General features: G+C 50.2%; 1 protein-coding gene across 1 annotated transcript; it reads left to right on the top strand.

Annotated features, from left to right (window-relative positions):
* The first annotated feature begins 11,855 nt into the window (after positions 1–11,855).
* LOC141055855 (uncharacterized) lies at positions 11,856–15,515 on the top strand. The gene is made up of 2 exons (XM_073552575.1): positions 11,856–13,908; positions 15,240–15,515. The coding sequence occupies exon 1, from the start codon at positions 11,904–11,906 to the stop codon at positions 13,425–13,427; it is 1,524 nt and encodes a 507-aa protein (XP_073408676.1). The 5' UTR covers positions 11,856–11,903; the 3' UTR covers positions 13,428–13,908; positions 15,240–15,515.
* Positions 15,516–20,553: the final 5,038 nt, after the last annotated feature.

Below are 20,553 nucleotides of genomic sequence, written 5' to 3'. Positions count from 1 at the left end.
GGACATCTACATGTCTACATCTCTAGAGTGGCGACACGCGTCGGGTCATTAGTCCAGCCTGCCCCACTCCACTTCACATGTGATGTATTGGGTTCTGTGCATCTGTGTCTAGACCCCTGTACAGCTGTATAATGAGGCCCAGGCTTTATAGTAAAGGGACAGGAGTGAGGGCCTGATCCCAGGAGCTACAGTCTGAGGAAAGGGTAGAAAGCCTTCACTAGACCCCTGTACAGCTGTATAATGAGGCCCAGGCTTTATAGTAAAGGGACAGGAGTGAGGGCCTGATCCCAGGAGCTACAGTCTGAGGAAAGGGCTAAAAAGCCTTCACTAGACCCCTGTACAGCTGTATAATGAGGCCCAGGCTTTATAGTGAAGGGTCAGGAGTGAGGGCCTGATCCCAGGAGCTACAGTCTGAGGAAAGGGCTAAAAAGCCTTCACTAGACCCCTGTACAGCTGTATAATGAGGCCCAGGCTTTATAGTGAAGGGACAGGAGTGAGGGCCTGATCCCAGGAGCTACAGTCTGAGGAAAGGGCCAAAAAGCGCTCACTAGACCCCTGTTCAGCTGTATAATGAGGCCCAGGCTTTATAGTGAAGGGACAGGAGTGAGGGCCTGATCCCAGGAGCTACAGTCTGAGGAAAGGGCCAAAAAGCGCTCACTAGACCCCTGTTCAGCTGTATAATGAGGCCCAGGCTTTATAGTGAAGGGACAGGAGTGAGGGCCTGATCCCAGGAGCTACAGTCTGAGGAAAGGGCTAAAAAGCCTTCACTAGACCCCTGTACAGCCGTATAATGAGGCCCAGGCTTTATAGTGAAGGGACAGGAGTGAGGGCCTGTTCCCAGGAGCTACAGTCTGAGGAAAGGGCCAAAAAGCCTTCACTAGACCCCTGTACAGCCGTATAATGAGGCCCAGGCTTTATAGTGAAGGGACAGGAGTGAGGGCCTGTTCCCAGGAGCTACAGTCTGAGAAAAGGGCTAAAAAGCCTTCACTAGACCCCTGTACAGCTGTATAATGAGGCCCAGGCTTTATAGTAAAGGGACAGGAGTGAGGGCCTGATCCCAAGAGCTACAGTCTGAGGAAAGGGCTAAAAAGCCTTCACTAGACCCCTGTACAGCTGTATAATGAGGCCCAGGCTTTATAGTAAAGGGACAGGAGTGAGGGCCTGATCCCAGGAGCTACAGTCTGAGGAAAGGGCTAAAAAGCCTTCACTAGACCCCAGTACAGCTGTATAATGAGGCCCAGGCTTTATAGTGAAGGGACAGGAGTGAGGGCCTGTTCCCAGGAGCTACAGTCTGAGGAAAGGGTAGAAAGCCTTCACTAGACCCCTGTACAGCTGTATAATGAGGCCCAGGCTTTATAGTGAAGGGACAGGAGTGAGGGCCTGTTCCCAGGAGCTACAGTCTGAGGAAAGGGTAGAAAGCCTTCACTAGACCCCTGTACAGCTGTATAATGAGGCCCAGGCTTTATAGTAAAGGGACAGGAGTGAGGGCCTGATCCCAGGAGCTACAGTCTGAGGAAACGGCTAAAAAGCCTTCACTAGACCCCTGTACAGCTGTATAATGAGGCCCAGGCTTTATAGTGAAGGGTCAGGAGTGAGGGCCTGATCCCAGGAGCTACAGTCTGAGGAAAGGGCTAAAAAGCCTTCACTAGACCCCTGTACAGCTGTATAATGAGGCCCAGGCTTTATAGTGAAGGGACAGGAGTGAGGGCCTGATCCCAGGAGCTACAGTCTGAGGAAAGGGCCAAAAAGCGCTCACTAGACCCCTGTTCAGCTGTATAATGAGGCCCAGGCTTTATAGTGAAGGGACAGGAGTGAGGGCCTGATCCCAGGAGCTACAGTCTGAGGAAAGGGCCAAAAAGCGCTCACTAGACCCCTGTTCAGCTGTATAATGAGGCCCAGGCTTTATAGTGAAGGGACAGGAGTGAGGGCCTGATCCCAGGAGCTACAGTCTGAGGAAAGGGCTAAAAAGCCTTCACTAGACCCCTGTACAGCCGTATAATGAGGCCCAGGCTTTATAGTGAAGGGACAGGAGTGAGGGCCTGTTCCCAGGAGCTACAGTCTGAGGAAAGGGCCAAAAAGCCTTCACTAGACCCCTGTACAGCCGTATAATGAGGCCCAGGCTTTATAGTGAAGGGACAGGATTGAGGGCCTGTTCCCAGGAGCTACAGTCTGAGAAAAGGGCTAAAAAGCCTTCACTAGACCCCTGTACAGCTGTATAATGAGGCCCAGGCTTTATAGTAAAGGGACAGGAGTGAGGGCCTGATCCCAGGAGCTACAGTCTGAGGAAAGGGCTAAAAAGCCTTCACTAGACCCCAGTACAGCTGTATAATGAGGCCCAGGCTTTATAGTGAAGGGACAGGAGTGAGGGCCTGTTCCCAGGAGCTACAGTCTGAGGAAAGGGTAGAAAGCCTTCACTAGACCCCTGTACAGCTGTATAATGAGGCCCAGGCTTTATAGTGAAGGGACAGGAGTGAGGGCCTGTTCCCAGGAGCTACAGTCTGAGGTAAGGGTAGAAAGCCTTCACTAGACCCCTGTACAGCTGTATAATGAGGCCCAGGCTTTATAGTAAAGGGACAGGAGTGAGGGCCTGATCCCAGGAGCTACAGTCTGAGGAAAGGGCTAAAAAGCCTTCACTAGACCCCTGTACAGCTGTATAATGAGGCCCAGGCTTTATAGTGAAGGGACAGGAGTGAGGGCCTGATCCCAGGAGCTACAGTCTGAGGAAAGGGCCAAAAAGCGCTCACTAGACCCCTGTTCAGCTGTATAATGAGGCCCAGGCTTTATAGTGAAGGGACAGGAGTGAGGGCCTGATCCCAGGAGCTACAGTCTGAGGAAAGGGCCAAAAAGCCTTCACTAGACCCCTGTACAGCAGTATAATGAGACCCAGGCTTTATAGTGAAGGGACAGGAGTGAGGGCCTGATCCCAGGAGCTACAGTCTGAGGAAAGGGCTAAAAAGCCTTCACTAGACCCCTGTACAGCTGTATAATGAGGCCCAGGCTTTATAGTGAAGGTACTGGAGTGAGGGCCTGTTCCCAGGAGCTACAGTCTGAGGAAAGGGCTAAAAAGCCTTCACTAGACCCCTGTACAGCTGTATAATGAGGCCCAGGCTTTATAGTAAAGGGACAGGAGTGAGGGCCTGATCCCAGGAGCTACAGTCTGAGGAAAGGGCTAAAAAGCCTTCACTAGACCCCAGTACAGCTGTATAATGAGGCCCAGGCTTTATAGTGAAGGGACAGGAGTGAGGGCCTGTTCCCAGGAGCTACAGTCTGAGGAAAGGGTAGAAAGCCTTCACTAGACCCCTGTACAGCTGTATAATGAGGCCCAGGCTTTATAGTGAAGGGACAGGAGTGAGGGCCTGTTCCCAGGAGCTACAGTCTGAGGAAAGGGTAGAAAGCCTTCACTAGACCCCTGTACAGCTGTATAATGAGGCCCAGGCTTTATAGTAAAGGGACAGGAGTGAGGGCCTGATCCCAGGAGCTACAGTCTGAGGAAAGGGCTAAAAAGCATTCACTAGACCCCTGTACAGCTGTATAATGAGGCCCAGGCTTTATAGTGAAGGGACAGGAGTGAGGGCCTGATCCCAGGAGCTACAGTCTGAGGAAAGGGCTAAAAAGCATTCACTAGACCCCTGTACAGCTGTATAATGAGGCCCAGGCTTTATAGTGAAGGGACAGGAGTGAGGGCCTGATCCCAGGAGCTACAGTCTGAGGAAAGGGCCAAAAAGCGCTCACTAGACCCCTGTTCAGCTGTATAATGAGGCCCAGGCTTTATAGTGAAGGGACAGGAGTGAGGGCCTGATCCCAGGAGCTTCAGTCTGAGGAAAGGGCTAAAAAGCCTTCACTAGACCCCTGTACAGCTGTATAATGAGGCCCAGGCTTCATAGTGAAGGGACAGGAGTGAGGGCCTGATCCCAGGAGCTACAGTCTGAGGAAAGGGCTAAAAAGCCTTCACTAGACCCCTGTACAGCTGTATAATGAGGCCCAGGCTTTATAGTGAAGGGACAGGAATGAGGGCCTGATCCCAGGAGCTACAGTCTGAGGAAAGGGCCAAAAAGCGCTCACTAGACCCCTGTTCAGCTGTATAATGAGGCCCAGGCTTTATAGTGAAGGGACAGGAGTGAGGGCCTGATCCCAGGAGTTACAGTCTGAGGAAAGGGCTAAAAAGCCTTCACTAGACCCCTGTACAGCTGTATAATGAGGCTCAGGCTTTATAGTGAAGGGACAGGAGTGAGGGCCTGATCCCAGGAGCTACAGTCTGAGGAAAGGGCCAAAAAGCCTTCACTAGACCCCTGTACAGCCGTATAATGAGGCCCAGGCTTTATAGTGAAGGGACAGGTGTGAGGGCCTGTTCCCAGGAGCTACAGTCTGAGGAAAGGGCCAAAAACCCTTCACTAGACCCCTGTACAGCCGTATAATGAGGCCCAGGCTTTATAGTGAAGGGACAGGAGTGAGGGCCTGTTCCCAGGAGCTACAGTCTTGAGAAAAGGGCTAAAAAGCATTCACTAGACCCCTGTACAGCTGTATAATGAGGCCCAGGCTTTATAGTAAAGGGACAGGAGTGAGGGCCTGATCCCAAGAGCTACAGTCTGAGGAAAGGGCTAAAAAGCCTTCACTAGACCCCTGTACAGCTGTATAATGAGGCCCAGGCTTTATAGTAAAGGGATAGGAGTGAGGGCCTGATCCCAGGAGCTACAGTCTGAGGAAAGGGCTAAAAAGCCTTCACTAGACCCCAGTACAGCTGTATAATGAGGCCCAGGCTTTATAGTGAAGGGACAGGAGTGAGGGCCTGTTCCCAGGAGCTACAGTCTGAGGAAAGGGTAGAAAGCCTTCACTAGACCCCTGTACAGCTGTATAATGAGGCCCAGGCTTTATAGTGAAGGGACAGGAGTGAGGGCTTGTTCCCAGGAGCTACAGTCTGAGGAAAGGGTAGAAAGCCTTCACTAGACCCCTGTACAGCTGTATAATGAGGCCCAGGCTTTATAGTAAAGGGACAGGAGTGAGGGCCTGATCCCAGGAGCTACAGTCTGAGGAAAGGGCTAAAAAGCCTTCACTAGACCCCTGTACAGCTGTATAATGAGGCCCAGGCTTTATAGTGAAGGGACAGGAGTGAGGGCCTGATCCCAGGAGCTACAGTCTGAGGAAAGGGCTAAAAAGCCTTCACTAGACCCCTGTACAGCTGTATAATGAGGCCCAGGCTTTATAGTGAAGGTACTGGAGTGAGGGCCTGTTCCCAGGAGCTACAGTCTGAGGAAAGGGCTAAAAAGCCTTCACTAGACCCCTGTACAGCTGTATAATGAGGCCCAGGCTTTATAGTAAAGGGACAGGAGTGAGGGCCTGATCCCAGGAGCTACAGTCTGAGGAAAGGGCTAAAAAGCCTTCACTAGACCCCAGTACAGCTGTATAATGAGGCACAGTCTTTATAGTGAAGGGACAGGAGTGAGGGCCTGTTCCCAGGAGCTACAGTCTGAGGAAAGGGTAGAAAGCCTTCACTAGACCCCTGTACAGCTGTATAATGAGGCCCAGGCTTTATAGTAAAGGGACAGGAGTGAGGGCCTGATCCCAGGAGCTACAGTCTGAGGAAAGGGCTAAAAAGCATTCACTAGACCCCTGTACAGCTGTATAATGAGGCCCAGGCTTTATAGTGAAGGGACAGGAGTGAGGGCCTGATCCCAGGAGCTACAGTCTGAGGAAAGGGCTAAAAAGCATTCACTAGACCCCTGTACAGCTGTATAATGAGGCCCAGGCTTTATAGTGAAGGGACAGGAGTGAGGGCCTGATCCCAGGAGCTACAGTCTGAGGAAAGGGCTAAAAAGCCTTCACTAGACCCCTGTACAGCTGTATAATGAGGCCCAGGCTTTATAGTGAAGGGACAGGAGTGAGGGCCTGATCCCAGGAGCTACAGTCTGAGGAAAGGGCTAAAAAGCCTTCACTAGACCCCTGTACAGCTGTATAATGAGGCCCAGGCTTTATAGTGAAGGGACAGGAGTGAGGGCCTGATCCCAGGAGCTACAGTCTGAGGAAAGGGCTAAAAAGCCTTTAGACCCCTGTACAGCTGTATAATGAGGCCCAGGCTTTATAGTGAAGGGACAGGAGTGAGGGCCTGATCCCAGGATCTACAGTCTGAGGAAAGGGCCAAAAAGCGCTCACTAGACCCCTGTTCAGCTGTATAATGAGGCCCAGGCTTTATAGTGAAGGGACAGGAGTGAGGGCCTGATCCCAGGAGTTACAGTCTGAGGAAAGGGCTAAAAAGCCTTCACTAGACCCCTGTACAGCTGTATAATGAGGCTCAGGCTTTATAGTGAAGGGACAGGAGTGAGGGCCTGATCCCAGGAGCTACAGTCTGAGGAAAGGGCCAAAAAGCCTTCACTAGACCCCTGTACAGCCGTATAATGAGGCCCAGGCTTTATAGTGAAGGGACAGGTGTGAGGGCCTGTTCCCAGGAGCTACAGTCTGAGGAAAGGGCCAAAAACCCTTCACTAGACCCCTGTACAGCCGTATAATGAGGCCCAGGCTTTATAGTGAAGGGACAGGAGTGAGGGCCTGTTCCCAGGAGCTACAGTCTGAGAAAAGGGTTAAAAAGCCTTCACTAGACCCCTGTACAGCTGTATAATGAGGCCCAGGCTTTATAGTAAAGGGACAGGAGTGAGGGCCTGATCCCAAGAGCTACAGTCTGAGGAAAGGGCCAGAAAGCCTTCACTAGACCCCTATACAGCTGTATAATGAGGCCCAGGCTTTATAGTAAAGGGACAGGAGTGAGGGCCTGATCCCAGGAGCTACAGTCTGAGGAAAGGGTCAAAAAGCCTTCACTAGACCCCTGTACAGCTGTATAATGAGGCCCAGGCTTTATAGTGAAGGGACAGGAGTGAGGGCCTGATCCCAGGAGCTACAGTCTGAGGAAAGGGCTAAAAAGCATTCACTAGACCCCTGTACAGCTGTATAATGAGGCCCAGGCTTTATAGTGAAGGGACAGGAGTGAGGGCCTGATCCCAGGAGCTACAGTCTGAGGAAAGGGCTAAAAAGCCTTTACTAGACCCCTGTACAGCTGTATAATGAGGCCCAGGCTTTATAGTGAAGGGACAGGAGTGAGGGCCTGATCCCAGGAGCTACAGTCTGAGGAAAGGGCTAAAAAGCCTTCACTAGACCCCTGTACAGCTGTTTAATGAGGCCCAGGCTTTATAGTGAAGGGACAGGAGTGAGGGCCTGATCCCAGGAGCTACAGTCTGAGGAAAGGGCTAAAAAGCCTTTAGACCCCTGTACAGCTGTATAATGAGGCCCAGGCTTTATAGTGAAGGGACAGGAGTGAGGGCCTGATCCCAGGAGCTACAGTCTGAGGAAAGGGCCAAAAAGCGCTCACTAGACCCCTGTTCAGCTGTATAATGAGGCCCAGGCTTTATAGTGAAGGGACAGGAGTGAGGGCCTGATCCCAGGAGTTACAGTCTGAGGAAAGGGCTAAAAAGGCTTCACTAGACCCCTGTACAGCTGTATAATGAGGCTCAGGCTTTATAGTGAAGGGACAGGAGTGAGGGCCTGATCCCAGGAGCTACAGTCTGAGGAAAGGGCCAAAAAGCCTTCACTAGACCCCAGTACAGCTGTATAATGAGGCACAGTCTTTATAGTGAAGGGACAGGAGTGAGGGCCTGTTCCCAGGAGCTACAGTCTGAGGAAAGGGTAGAAAGCCTTCACTAGACCCCTGTACAGCTGTATAATGAGGCCCAGGCTTTATAGTAAAGGGACAGGAGTGAGGGCCTGATCCCAGGAGCTACAGTCTGAGGAAAGGGCTAAAAAGCATTCACTAGACCCCTGTACAGCTGTATAATGAGGCCCAGGCTTTATAGTGAAGGGACAGGAGTGAGGGCCTGATCCCAGGAGCTACAGTCTGAGGAAAGGGCTAAAAAGCATTCACTAGACCCCTGTACAGCTGTATAATGAGGCCCAGGCTTTATAGTGAAGGGACAGGAGTGAGGGCCTGATCCCAGGAGCTACAGTCTGAGGAAAGGGCTAAAAAGCCTTCACTAGACCCCTGTACAGCTGTATAATGAGGCCCAGGCTTTATAGTGAAGGGACAGGAGTGAGGGCCTGATCCCAGGAGCTACAGTCTGAGGAAAGGGCTAAAAAGCCTTCACTAGACCCCTGTACAGCTGTATAATGAGGCCCAGGCTTTATAGTGAAGGGACAGGAGTGAGGGCCTGATCCCAGGAGCTACAGTCTGAGGAAAGGGCTAAAAAGCCTTTAGACCCCTGTACAGCTGTATAATGAGGCCCAGGCTTTATAGTGAAGGGACAGGAGTGAGGGCCTGATCCCAGGATCTACAGTCTGAGGAAAGGGCCAAAAAGCGCTCACTAGACCCCTGTTCAGCTGTATAATGAGGCCCAGGCTTTATAGTGAAGGGACAGGAGTGAGGGCCTGATCCCAGGAGTTACAGTCTGAGGAAAGGGCTAAAAAGCCTTCACTAGACCCCTGTACAGCTGTATAATGAGGCTCAGGCTTTATAGTGAAGGGACAGGAGTGAGGGCCTGATCCCAGGAGCTACAGTCTGAGGAAAGGGCCAAAAAGCCTTCACTAGACCCCTGTACAGCCGTATAATGAGGCCCAGGCTTTATAGTGAAGGGACAGGTGTGAGGGCCTGTTCCCAGGAGCTACAGTCTGAGGAAAGGGCCAAAAACTCTTCACTAGACCCCTGTACAGCCGTATAATGAGGCCCAGGCTTTATAGTGAAGGGACAGGAGTGAGGGCCTGTTCCCAGGAGCTACAGTCTGAGAAAAGGGTTAAAAAGCCTTCACTAGACCCCTGTACAGCTGTATAATGAGGCCCAGGCTTTATAGTAAAGGGACAGGAGTGAGGGCCTGATCCCAAGAGCTACAGTCTGAGGAAAGGGCCAGAAAGCCTTCACTAGACCCCTATACAGCTGTATAATGAGGCCCAGGCTTTATAGTAAAGGGACAGGAGTGAGGGCCTGATCCCAGGAGCTACAGTCTGAGGAAAGGGTCAAAAAGCCTTCACTAGACCCCTGTACAGCTGTATAATGAGGCCCAGGCTTTATAGTGAAGGGACAGGAGTGAGGGCCTGATCCCAGGAGCTACAGTCTGAGGAAAGGGCTAAAAAGCATTCACTAGACCCCTGTACAGCTGTATAATGAGGCCCAGGCTTTATAGTGAAGGGACAGGAGTGAGGGCCTGATCCCAGGAGCTACAGTCTGAGGAAAGGGCTAAAAAGCCTTTACTAGACCCCTGTACAGCTGTATAATGAGGCCCAGGCTTTATAGTGAAGGGACAGGAGTGAGGGCCTGATCCCAGGAGCTACAGTCTGAGGAAAGGGCTAAAAAGCCTTCACTAGACCCCTGTACAGCTGTTTAATGAGGCCCAGGCTTTATAGTGAAGGGACAGGAGTGAGGGCCTGATCCCAGGAGCTACAGTCTGAGGAAAGGGCTAAAAAGCCTTTAGACCCCTGTACAGCTGTATAATGAGGCCCAGGCTTTATAGTGAAGGGACAGGAGTGAGGGCCTGATCCCAGGAGCTACAGTCTGAGGAAAGGGCCAAAAAGCGCTCACTAGACCCCTGTTCAGCTGTATAATGAGGCCCAGGCTTTATAGTGAAGGGACAGGAGTGAGGGCCTGATCCCAGGAGTTACAGTCTGAGGAAAGGGCTAAAAAGGCTTCACTAGACCCCTGTACAGCTGTATAATGAGGCTCAGGCTTTATAGTGAAGGGACAGGAGTGAGGGCCTGATCCCAGGAGCTACAGTCTGAGGAAAGGGCCAAAAAGCCTTCACTAGACCCCTGTACAGCCGTATAATGAGGCCCAGGCTTTATAGTGAAGGGACAGGTGTGAGGGCCTGTTCCCAGGAGCTACAGTCTGAGGAAAGGGCCAAAAACCCTTCACTAGACCCCTGTACAGCCGTATAATGAGGCCCAGGCTTTATAGTGAAGGGACAGGAGTGAGGGCCTGTTCCCAGGAGCTACAGTCTGAGAAAAGGGTTAAAAAGCCTTCACTAGACCCCTGTACAGCTGTATAATGAGGCCCAGGCTTTATAGTAAAGGGACAGGAGTGAGGGCCTGATCCCAAGAGCTACAGTCTGAGGAAAGGGCCAGAAAGCCTTCACTAGACCCCTATACAGCTGTATAATGAGGCCCAGGCTTTATAGTAAAGGGACAGGAGTGAGGGCCTGATCCCAGGAGCTACAGTCTGAGGAAAGGGTCAAAAAGCCTTCACTAGACCCCTGTACAGCTGTATAATGAGGCCCAGGCTTTATAGTGAAGGGACAGGAGTGAGGGCCTGATCCCAGGAGCTACAGTCTGAGGAAAGGGCCAAAAAGCCTTCACTAGACCCCTGTACAGCAGTATAATGAGACCCAGGCTTTATAGTGAAGGGACAGGAGTGAGGGCCTGATCCCAGGAGCTACAGTCTGAGGAAAGGGCTAAAAAGCCTTCACTAGACCCCTGTACAGCTGTATAATGAGGCCCAGGCTTTATAGTGAAGGTACTGGAGTGAGGGCCTGTTCCCAGGAGCTACAGTCTGAGGAAAGGGCTAAAAAGCCTTCACTAGACCCCTGTACAGCTGTATAATGAGGCCCAGGCTTTATAGTAAAGGGACAGGAGTGAGGGCCTGATCCCAGGAGCTACAGTCTGAGGAAAGGGCTAAAAAGCCTTCACTAGACCCCAGTACAGCTGTATAATGAGGCCCAGGCTTTATAGTGAAGGGACAGGAGTGAGGGCCTGTTCCCAGGAGCTACAGTCTGAGGAAAGGGTAGAAAGCCTTCACTAGACCCCTGTACAGCTGTATAATGAGGCCCAGGCTTTATAGTGAAGGGACAGGAGTGAGGGCCTGTTCCCAGGAGCTACAGTCTGAGGAAAGGACCAAAAAGCGCTCACTAGACCCCTGTTCAGCTGTATAATGAGGCCCAGGCTTTATAGTGAAGGGACAGGAGTGAGGGCCTGATCCCAGGAGCTACAGTCTGAGGAAAGGGCCAAAAAGCCTTCACTAGACCCCTGTACAGCAGTATAATGAGACCCAGGCTTTATAGTGAAGGGACAGGAGTGAGTGCCTGATCCCAGGAGCTACAGTCTGAGGAAAGGGCTAAAAAGCCTTCACTAGACCCCTGTACAGCTGTATAATGAGGCCCAGGCTTTATAGTGAAGGGACAGGAGTGAGGGCCTGATCCCAGGAGTTACAGTCTGAGGAAAGGGCTAAAAAGCCTTCACTAGACCCCTGTACAGCTGTATAATGAGGCTCAGGCTTTATAGTGAAGGGACAGGAGTGAGGGCCTGATCCCAGGAGCTACAGTCTGAGGAAAGGGCCAAAAAGCCTTCACTAGACCCCTGTTCAGCTGTATAATGAGGCCCAGGCTTTATAGTGAAAGGACAGGAGTGAGGGCCTGATCCCAGGAGTTACAGTCTGAGGAAAGGGCTAAAAAGCCTTCACTAGACCCCTGTACAGCTGTATAATGAGGCTCAGGCTTTATAGTGAAGGGACAGGAGTGAGGGCCTGATCCCAGGAGCTACAGTCTGAGGAAAGGGCCAAAAAGCCTTCACTAGACCCCTGTACAGCCGTATAATGAGGCCCAGGCTTTATAGTGAAGGGACAGGAGTGAGGGCCTGTTCCCAGGAGCTACAGTCTGAGGAAAGGGCTAAAAAGCCTTCACTAGACCCCTGTACAGCTGTATAATGAGGCCCAGGCTTTATAGTGAAGGAACAGGAGTGAGGGCCTGATCCCAGGAGCTACAGTCTGAGGAAAGGGCCAAAAAGCCTTCACTAGACCCCTGTACAGCTGTATAATGAGACCCAGGCTTTATAGTGAAGGGACAGGAGTGAGAAAAGAGGGAAAGGAGCAAGAAGAGCTGGACTGCCCATCACTAACCTGCAGAGCCGCACTCCAGGTATATGGCTGCTTGGTGCGCACAGGACCTGTGATGAGGTCACAGGAGGGGAGGAGTCAGGGGTCACATGATCAGGGGCCTCAGTGTATGCAGGACTCTGCTGTGCTGGTTGGCATGGTGCTGGATGAGAGGAAGTTGATGTGTGGGGTAAGGAGGGGTTTACAGTGTGGATGTAGCAGAGCCGTGTGTGTACGAGGTGTACGGAGCAGAGCCGTGTATGTACGAGGTTTACGGAGCGGAGCCGTGTGTGTACGAGGTGTACTGAGCGGAGCCGTGTGTGTACGAGGTGTACGGAGCATAGCCGTGTGTGTACGAGGTGTACGGAGCAGAGCCGTGTGTGTACGAGGTGTACGGAGCGGAGCCGTGTGTGTACGAGGTGTACGGAGCGGAGCCGTGTGTGTACGAGGTGTACGGAGCAGAGCCGTGTGTGTACGAGGTGTACGGAGCGGGTCCACGTGGGTGCGAGGTGTACGGAGCAGAGTCGTGTGTGTACGGGGTGTACGGAGCGGATCCACGTGTGTACGAGGTGTACGGAGCAGAGTCGTGTGTGTACGAGGTGTACGGAGCGGATCCACGTGTGTACGAGGTGTACGGAGCAGAGCCGTGTGTGTACGAGGTGTACGGAGCAGAGCTGTGTGTGTACGGGGTGTACGGAGCGGGTCCACGTGGGTGCGAGGTGTACGGAGCAGAGTCGTGTGTGTACGAGGTGTACGGAGCGGATCCACGTGTGTACGAGGTGTACGGAGCAGAGTCGTGTGTGTACGAGGTGTACGGAGCGGATCCACGTGTGTACGAGGTGTACGGAGCAGAGCCGTGTGTGTACGAGGTGTACGGAGCAGAGATGTGTGTGTACGGGGTGTACGGAGCGGAGCCGTGTGTGTACGAGGTGTACGGAGCGGATCCACGTGTGTACGAGGTGTACGGAGCAGAGCCGTGTGTGTACGAGGTGTACGGAGCAGAGCTGTGTGTGTACGGGGTGTACGGAGCGGATCCACGTGGGTACGAGGTGTACGGAGCAGAGCTGTGTGTGTACGGGGTGTACGGAGCGGATCCACGTGGGTACGAGGTGTACGGAGCAGAGCTGTGTGTGTACGAGGTGTACGGAGCGGGTCCACGTGGGTGCGAGGTGTACGGAGCAGAGTCGTGTGTGTACGGGGTGTACGGAGCGGATCCACGTGTGTACGAGGTGTACGGAGCAGAGTCGTGTGTCTACGAGGTGTACGGAGCGGATCTACGTGGGTGCGAGGTGTACGGAGCAGAGTCGTGTGTGTACGAGGTGTACGGAGCGGATCCACGTGTGTACGAGGTGTACGGAGCGGATCCACGTGTGTACGAGGTGTACGGAGCAGAGCCGTGTGTGTACGAGGTGTACGGAGCGGATCCACGTGTGTACGAGGTGTACGGAGCAGAGTCGTGTGTGTACGAGGTGTACGGAGCGGATCCACGTGTGTACGAGGTGTACGGAGCAGAGCTGTGTGTGTACGGGGTGTACGGAGCGGATCCACGTGGGTGCGAGGTGTACGGAGCAGAGCTGTGTGTGGACATAATCCTTCTTAATATTGAATATTTACAAGTGGACATAAAAAATCTACAGGACTCAATTAAAATAATGGAGTTGAAGATACAAGAAAAATTAACACCTGACGAGTGGTGTAGTATTAAGGAGAAATTGGATAAAGATATGAATAAGATGCGATGTGATTTAGAAGAAACAAAGAGAAAGAAGTGGAGTAGGGATTTGGAGGATTATGACACTGGTCATGTTTATTTTTGGCAGAAAGAAAGTTTAAAAACAACTTGGAAAAGAAGAGGTCATTTTGAAAACAAAAATGATGTAACAAATTATGCTGTACCTGTTGTTAATAAATGTGTTTTTATTGCAGATGTGGAAAGTGGAATGGCAGAACAAGAAAAAGGAGTGGGGGCAAACGCCATTGTCAACAAGAAAAACAAAAACGAGAAATTCAGAACACAATCTTAGAGGCTAGTAACACAGAAGAAAAGGGAGGAGAACTAGTAATTAACATCTCAAAAAAAGGTATTGACAGACCCACAAATCTCCATACTTAGCAAGGGACTGACATTTAGCCCTTGTTCACACATTGATTGGTTTGGACTACAGGTGGATATGGAAAAATTCTTCAGGAATATAAAAATTAAGGAATGGTTTCATAATAAAAACGTGGGGAAATTGATTAAAAATAGTCAATTTGATTTGTATGGGGTTGGATTAAAAACAAAAAAACAATTTTGTCCCACCAACTAATTTGGCTGTAGTTGATGCATATATAAAAGCAGTAAAAAATGGACATTTTAAAAAAATTTCCATAAATTTTTTTAAACATCCAAACATAACGAAAGAGGAACAGAAAGCTTTAAGAGTTAGTCCATGACGACAACATACAGATCAAATCCGCTGATAAGGGGGAGCGGCATCATAATGGACAAAACTATGTACATCTCTGAAATTAATAGACAGTTGGGGGATAGTGATGTATATGTTGAACTTAGTGGGGATCCTAAATTTGAAATAATGGGAGAGATAAAAAGTTGTTTAGAAAATGCACTGGGCTTGCAAATAATCAATCAGCAATTGTATGATTATTTGTTGGTTAAAAACCCAAGAACGCCGGTGCTATATACAACACCAAAAGTCCACAAATCACTAAGTAACCCGCCAGGACGCCCCATAGCGTCTGGAGTTGATTCATTATTCAGCACTATGAAGACATTCCTGGATAAAATTTTAAGTCCATTGGCTAAAAATCTGGTGTCTTATATACAGGACACTTCAGATTTTTTAAGGAAATTGGAGATGGGACAATTGAAAGAGACTGTGATATTAGCTTCTTTTGATGTGACCTCCCTGTACACCTCTATAGATCACAATACAGGAACACAAGCAATAGAGAGGTGGTTACAAGTTGAGAAGGTATCTAGTAATGGGAGAGGATTCATATTAGATCTATTGAATATTATTTTAAGGCATAATTATTTTATGTTTGGTGACCGTTACTACTGGCAATGGCAGGGTACAGCTATGGGGGCCAATATGGCCCCCGCATATGCAAATTTGGTAATGGGTGCCATGGAGGAGGACCTCATCTATGTATCCCATCACTTTAGACATGTGTTGGTGTGGTGGAGGTACATAGATGATGTCTTCCTCCTATGGAAGGGCACCCAAGATGAGCTTACTCAGTTTCATGAATGTATTAATACATTGGCTGAAACAATCAAATTTACATTAGTGTCTTCAAATGAAACTTTGCAGTTTCTTGATGTGTTAGTGGAATTTAGAGGTGGGGAATTAACAACCACTCTTTATGTGAAGGAAACTGATCGTAACAATTTATTACTTTTTAACAGCCAAGACCCACGTAATATGATCAAATCTATTCCACGTAGCCAAATGATGAGAGTAAAACGAATAGTCAAGGATGAAAATCAAGTGAATGGTCATGGATGATATGGTGAAGAAATTTAAAAGTGGGGGATATCCTAGAAAACTTTTGGAATGTACAAAAATTGAAGTTAATAAACTAAAGAGACTTGATTTATTAGAAAGTAAAAACTCTAGGGGTTCCATTTGTCTCAACTTTTGCGGAAGAAAGTGGGGAGGTTGCAAAAATTATAAGGACACATTGGGGTATGTTGAATAGGTGTCTCCTCAATGTGAAAGAATGTCAAAATCCACCACTTTTTTCTTACATGAAAAATAAAAATATAAAAGATGTTCTTATTAAAGCAGATGTGGGCCCATTATTAAAAAATCTTCAACAAACTTTTTTGACAGGAAGAGAAAGAAAGGGATGCTATCCTTGTTTAGCTTGGGTTAATTGTCCTATTGTTTTTTCACATCCCATTACACAAAAAGAGTATAGAATAATACATTTCATTACGTGTAATTCAGAATATGTTATATACTTTTTGCAATGCCCTTGCAATTTATGGTATATTGGGGAAACCACGAGCGATTTTAAAACGCGCATTAATCAACATAGATACACTATAAGAAAGAAGAGGATGGATCTACCAGTCCCCAAACATTTTGTAGAGTTAAAACATACAGAGAAGCATCTGAGAATGAGAATACTAGATATGGTACCAGTACAGAGAAGATGGGGAGACAGGGAGCGTATGCTGAAACGAAAAAAACTAAAGTGGATATATTAATTAAATTCATTAAAACCTATGGGGTTGAATGTTGATTTTCAGATACACTCTGTCTTTTAATCCCTGAAATACTGTCTTTATATGCTTGACTCATCTAAACAGTGCAGAAAGATTTGTTATATTTTCATATATGAAGGATAATAATTTTTCTATTTGCCACGACAGCACCCACTGAGAGAGGGCATCCGCCCCTAGGAACAGGAAACCTACAGAGAGATAAAAGGGGTGGTCCCCCTCGCTCCCACAGTTGGTTTCCTGTTCCTAAGGAACCTGTGGAGAGAAGAGGATACCTTGGCTGTGATGCCACCTGTGCGGTTGCTGTAGGAACGGCAGGGGCTCCAGCACCAGAAGTAGCGTCGGGGGACTCCTGGGTCCAGCGCCCCCGTCTGCTGACGGGACACCGTGAGGCCAGGATCCAGGGAGTTGCCCTTGCTCACGGGGAGAGCGTGGCACGGCAGGATGGGTCAGCGCTTGTCCGGGACTGCACATGAAGTCGGCTGGATAGAGGTAACATGGTCCCCAGAGGCGCGCCGCCGTAGCAATTCTGCCGGCGTGCGCGCGTGTGCAGTGTCCCCAGAAGCGCTCTCCCTCGGAAGTACTCAGTCTATTTCTGGGGCGGTACCAAGGAGGTAAAGGATGCTCCTGTAAAGAGCAGCAAGGTCGCGCACAGTGCGGCTGGATCCCGGAAGTGGTGAGCACTTCCGGGTAAGAGAAAAAAAAATGGAGATTAATTCCGGCGTTAAGGGGAGTAATGCCACATAAAAGACATCGGCCAGAGCCCCACCGGTGTACAATATGACATCCCCTAAGGAGACCCCTTTGGAGAATATATATCAGCAGCATCAGCGCGCAGTAGCCACAGAAGCGGCAGTGGACACTCTAAACAGCGAATCCTCAGCCAGAAGTGGAAAAGACAGAAAATCTGGTCGCTCCACATCTCAGCCTGTGCCTTCACCTCCGCAAACAGTACCATATTGACAGAAGCTTCACAGGGTGAGTGTTATTGTCCCATCTATTAAGCTAATATCCCCCCTTCTTTCTGTATACCCTAGGCGAAAAGATCTGAAAAATCTAAACATAGAGAATGCGCCCTGTGTTCCCAGCACCTTCCGGACAGCTACCCCAAAAGGATGTGCCAAATATGCATTGGACATACCATACAGGAGGAGTCCTCTATAAGGACAGAGGATATCAGACTAATGATTAGAGAAGAATTGCAGACCCTGAGGGGATCAGGTAGTGTTACGAAAATGGGGTCCACCAGGGGATATGACTCCCCGAGATCAGAGCGTCCCTCGGATACTGATGAGGCAGGCTCAGATTCCTACCGAGAATCTCTTTCTTCGGAAGGTGATCATTATACATGTTTTCCAACCGAGAGTATCAGCAATCGTGTTAAATCAGTCCAGGAGACCATGGGTCTTACGGACACTAAAGACCCAAAAACCCTTCAGGACATTATGTTTGCGGGTCTCTCTGAGAAAAAGAGACGAGAGCGTTCCCAGTAAATCCAGCGGTGAAATAGTTAATTAAAAAGGAATGGGAGTAACAAGGACAAAAAGGCTTCCCTTTAACATCAAAAAGACGTTATCCCTTTGATGACGAAGATCTGACCACATAGGCAAAAGCCCCAAAAGTGGATGCAGCCATGGCTTCCACATCAAGGCGATCCTCGATACCAGTGGAAGACTCAGGGACCTTACAGGACCCCCTAGATCATAAAGCAGATTCACTTGTAAAAAGGTCTTGGGAATCATGTGCAGGAGCATTCAAACTGGCCATATCAGCTACATGCACGGCTAGATCTATGGTAGTATGGCTAAACAATCTGGAAGAAGGCATAAAAAGCATCCTATCCAGAGAAAAATTAATGTCCTCCATCCTTTTGATCAGAGGCGCGGCAGCCTTCTTGGTGGACATTTCAGCCGATTCCATACGCTTGGTGGCCAAGTCAGCAGGACTAACCAATGCGGCACGTCGAACCCTATGGTTAAAAGGATGGAAGGGCGAAGCAGCAGACCAAATCCAGGCTCTACAGCCTGCCATGCCAGGGTGAGTACCTGATTGGCACAAAATTGGATGAGATTCTCACCAAAGCGGGTGAAAGGAAGAAGAGGTTTCCTAATACTTACATTCCATCCTATAGGAGAGCCTTCCAAAAACCTGCATTTAACAGGAGAAAGGATTATAGAAACCAGGACCGCTGGCCCCACAAAGAAACCAAACAAAAGGATGTCTTGTTCGGTAGACGTCCCTTCAGAACTGAAGATAAGCCACGTTAATTCTGACCTACCAGTGGGTGGTAGTGTTTTCTACCAACAATGAAAGGGGATAACATCCAACTCATGGGCCATTAGCCTTGTGTCATCCGGCTTAAAATTAATATTTGCTCGGGTCCCCCAGGACTCCTTCCTATTGACTTCTCTAAACTCCCAATCTCAACAGGAGGCTTTAGAGCTGGAAATAAGAAGTCTATTATCCAAACCAGTGTTATGCTGTAGGACTGAGGGGAACCGGAAGTGAACCCGCAGGACCGCGACGACGAACCTCCTTGAGGCGAGCTGGCCAAGTGGACCACCCCCTATACAGGGAGCGTCTGGGGCAAGCCTCAGAGAGACTATCGCCGCAGAAGCTGATACCCGGGGACACAGTAGGGAGAGACCAGGGATAGCCACAAGGGTTACGCTAGGCAGGTACGGGTCCAGGTAGACAGAGGTAGGCCCTGCGGCGGCAGGCTGGAGACCGGAGGCGAAGCAGACACTAGGGAAAAAACAGAGGAAGCAATCACAAGAGGACACTGGGACCCAGAGAAAGCAGGACAGAGCGCTAGGCTGGAGAAGTGCAGAGCAGAGTGGACCTGAATAAGCAGAGCTAGGCACAATGGATAGTCAGGCACCGGGCAGGAGGCGAGACTGCCAGATATAGGGCTGCAGGCAGCGCTTCCGGGTCAGGAGGGGCCAGGAGGTGGAGCAGTGGAAACAGAATACTAGCGCGCAGTGCGCAGGCGCACCCGACGGGCACGGAAGGCCGGCAGCGGCGGTGGAGGAGAGGACGCAGGACGATGCGTGCGCCCTCCGGGAGCGCGCCGGGAGAGGCGAGCGAGCCGGCGCTCGGGAGGCGGGGCAGAGGACGCGGCCACGAGCGGCACAGCGGGAGCAGCGAGGAGCGTGGCAGCGGGTGATGTAACAGTACCCCCTTCTTTACGCCCCCTCTTTTTGAGACTGGCAAGGAACCTGGCTAGAATGCGGGGGGCCTGGATGTTTTGCCGGGGTTCCCAAGACCTCTCCTCGGGACCAAAACCTTTCCAATCAACTAAGAAGAGGGTCTTCCCTCTACATCTCTTTACGGCCAGGATGTCCTGGACCTCAAAGACATCCTGGCCAGAGACTGGCTGGGGAGAGTGACCAACAGAGGCATGAAACTGGTTAAAAATGACAGGTTTCAGGAGGGACACGTGAAAAGAATTAGGGATTCGCAGCGAGGCGGGGAGTTTTAGTTTGTAGGCAACGTTATTAATGCGGGCCATGACCTCAAAAGGCCCGATATACCGAGGACCTAGCTTATATAAGGGGACTTTGAGGCGAACAAACTTGGAGGACAGCCACACTTTATCTCCGGGATGGTACAACGGAGAATCCAGACGCCTTTTGTCTGCGTGTCTCTTCATTCTATCCTGCGCTAGCTCGAGTGCAGACTTGGTTTCCTGCCAGACCCTGGAGAACTTCTCGGTCAGAAGGTCGGCTGCCGGCACACCCGAGGCAGGGGGTACCGGCAGAGGTACACTGGGATGTTGCCCGTAGACGATGAAGAAAGGAGACTTAGACGAAGACTCATTGATGTGGTTGTTGTAGGCAAATTCGGCCCACGGGAGCAGGTGGGACCAGTCGTTGTGGTGGGCGTTGGAGAAGTGGCGAAGATAGGTTATCAAAATTTGGTTCGTGCGCTCAGCCCGACCATTAGTTTGGGGATGGTAGGCTGAGGAGAAGTCCAAAGTGACATCCATGCGTTTACACAGGGCTCGCCAGAAGTGTGAGGTGAACTGAACTCCTCTATCCGAAACGATATGTTGAGGAAAACCGTGAATCCGGAAGACATGGGAAATGAAAATTCTCGCCAGTTCAGGAGCGGAGGGCAACCCAGGCAGGGAGATGAAATGTGCCATTTTGGAAAATCGATCTACAACCACGAGGATGACTGTGTGACCCGAAGACCGAGGTAGATCGGTAATAAAATCCAACGCAATGTGCTGCCAGGGAGCCGAAGGAACCGGGAGCGGGTGGAGAAGACCAGCGGGTAGGTGCCGGGGAACCTTATTCTTGGCACAAGACGGACAAGAGGCGACAAAACTTCGGATATCTTGAGCAAGAGAGGGCCACCAATAATAACGAGAGATGAAGGAGAGGGTTTTCTTGAGACCACTGTGACCAGCTAGTTTGGAGGCATGACCCCACTGTAAGACTCGCCTCCTATTGTTCTCTTGAACAAACGTCTTACCCGGAGGCAATGA

This window comes from Dendrobates tinctorius, unplaced genomic scaffold, assembly GCF_039654945.1.
Source record: "Dendrobates tinctorius isolate UK_male_01 unplaced genomic scaffold, ASM3965494v1 ptg000192l, whole genome shotgun sequence".
Taxonomy (NCBI): domain Eukaryota; kingdom Metazoa; phylum Chordata; class Amphibia; order Anura; family Dendrobatidae; genus Dendrobates; species Dendrobates tinctorius.
Note: the sequence above shows the minus strand (reverse complement) of the source record. Positions and strands in the feature narration are given on the sequence as shown.

Bases quoted from the DNA above. Each gene is read 5' to 3' on its own strand.
- LOC141055855 (XM_073552575.1), top strand. From the start codon at position 11,904: ATGAGGTCACAGGAGGGGAGGAGTCAGGGGTCACATGATCAGGGGCCT.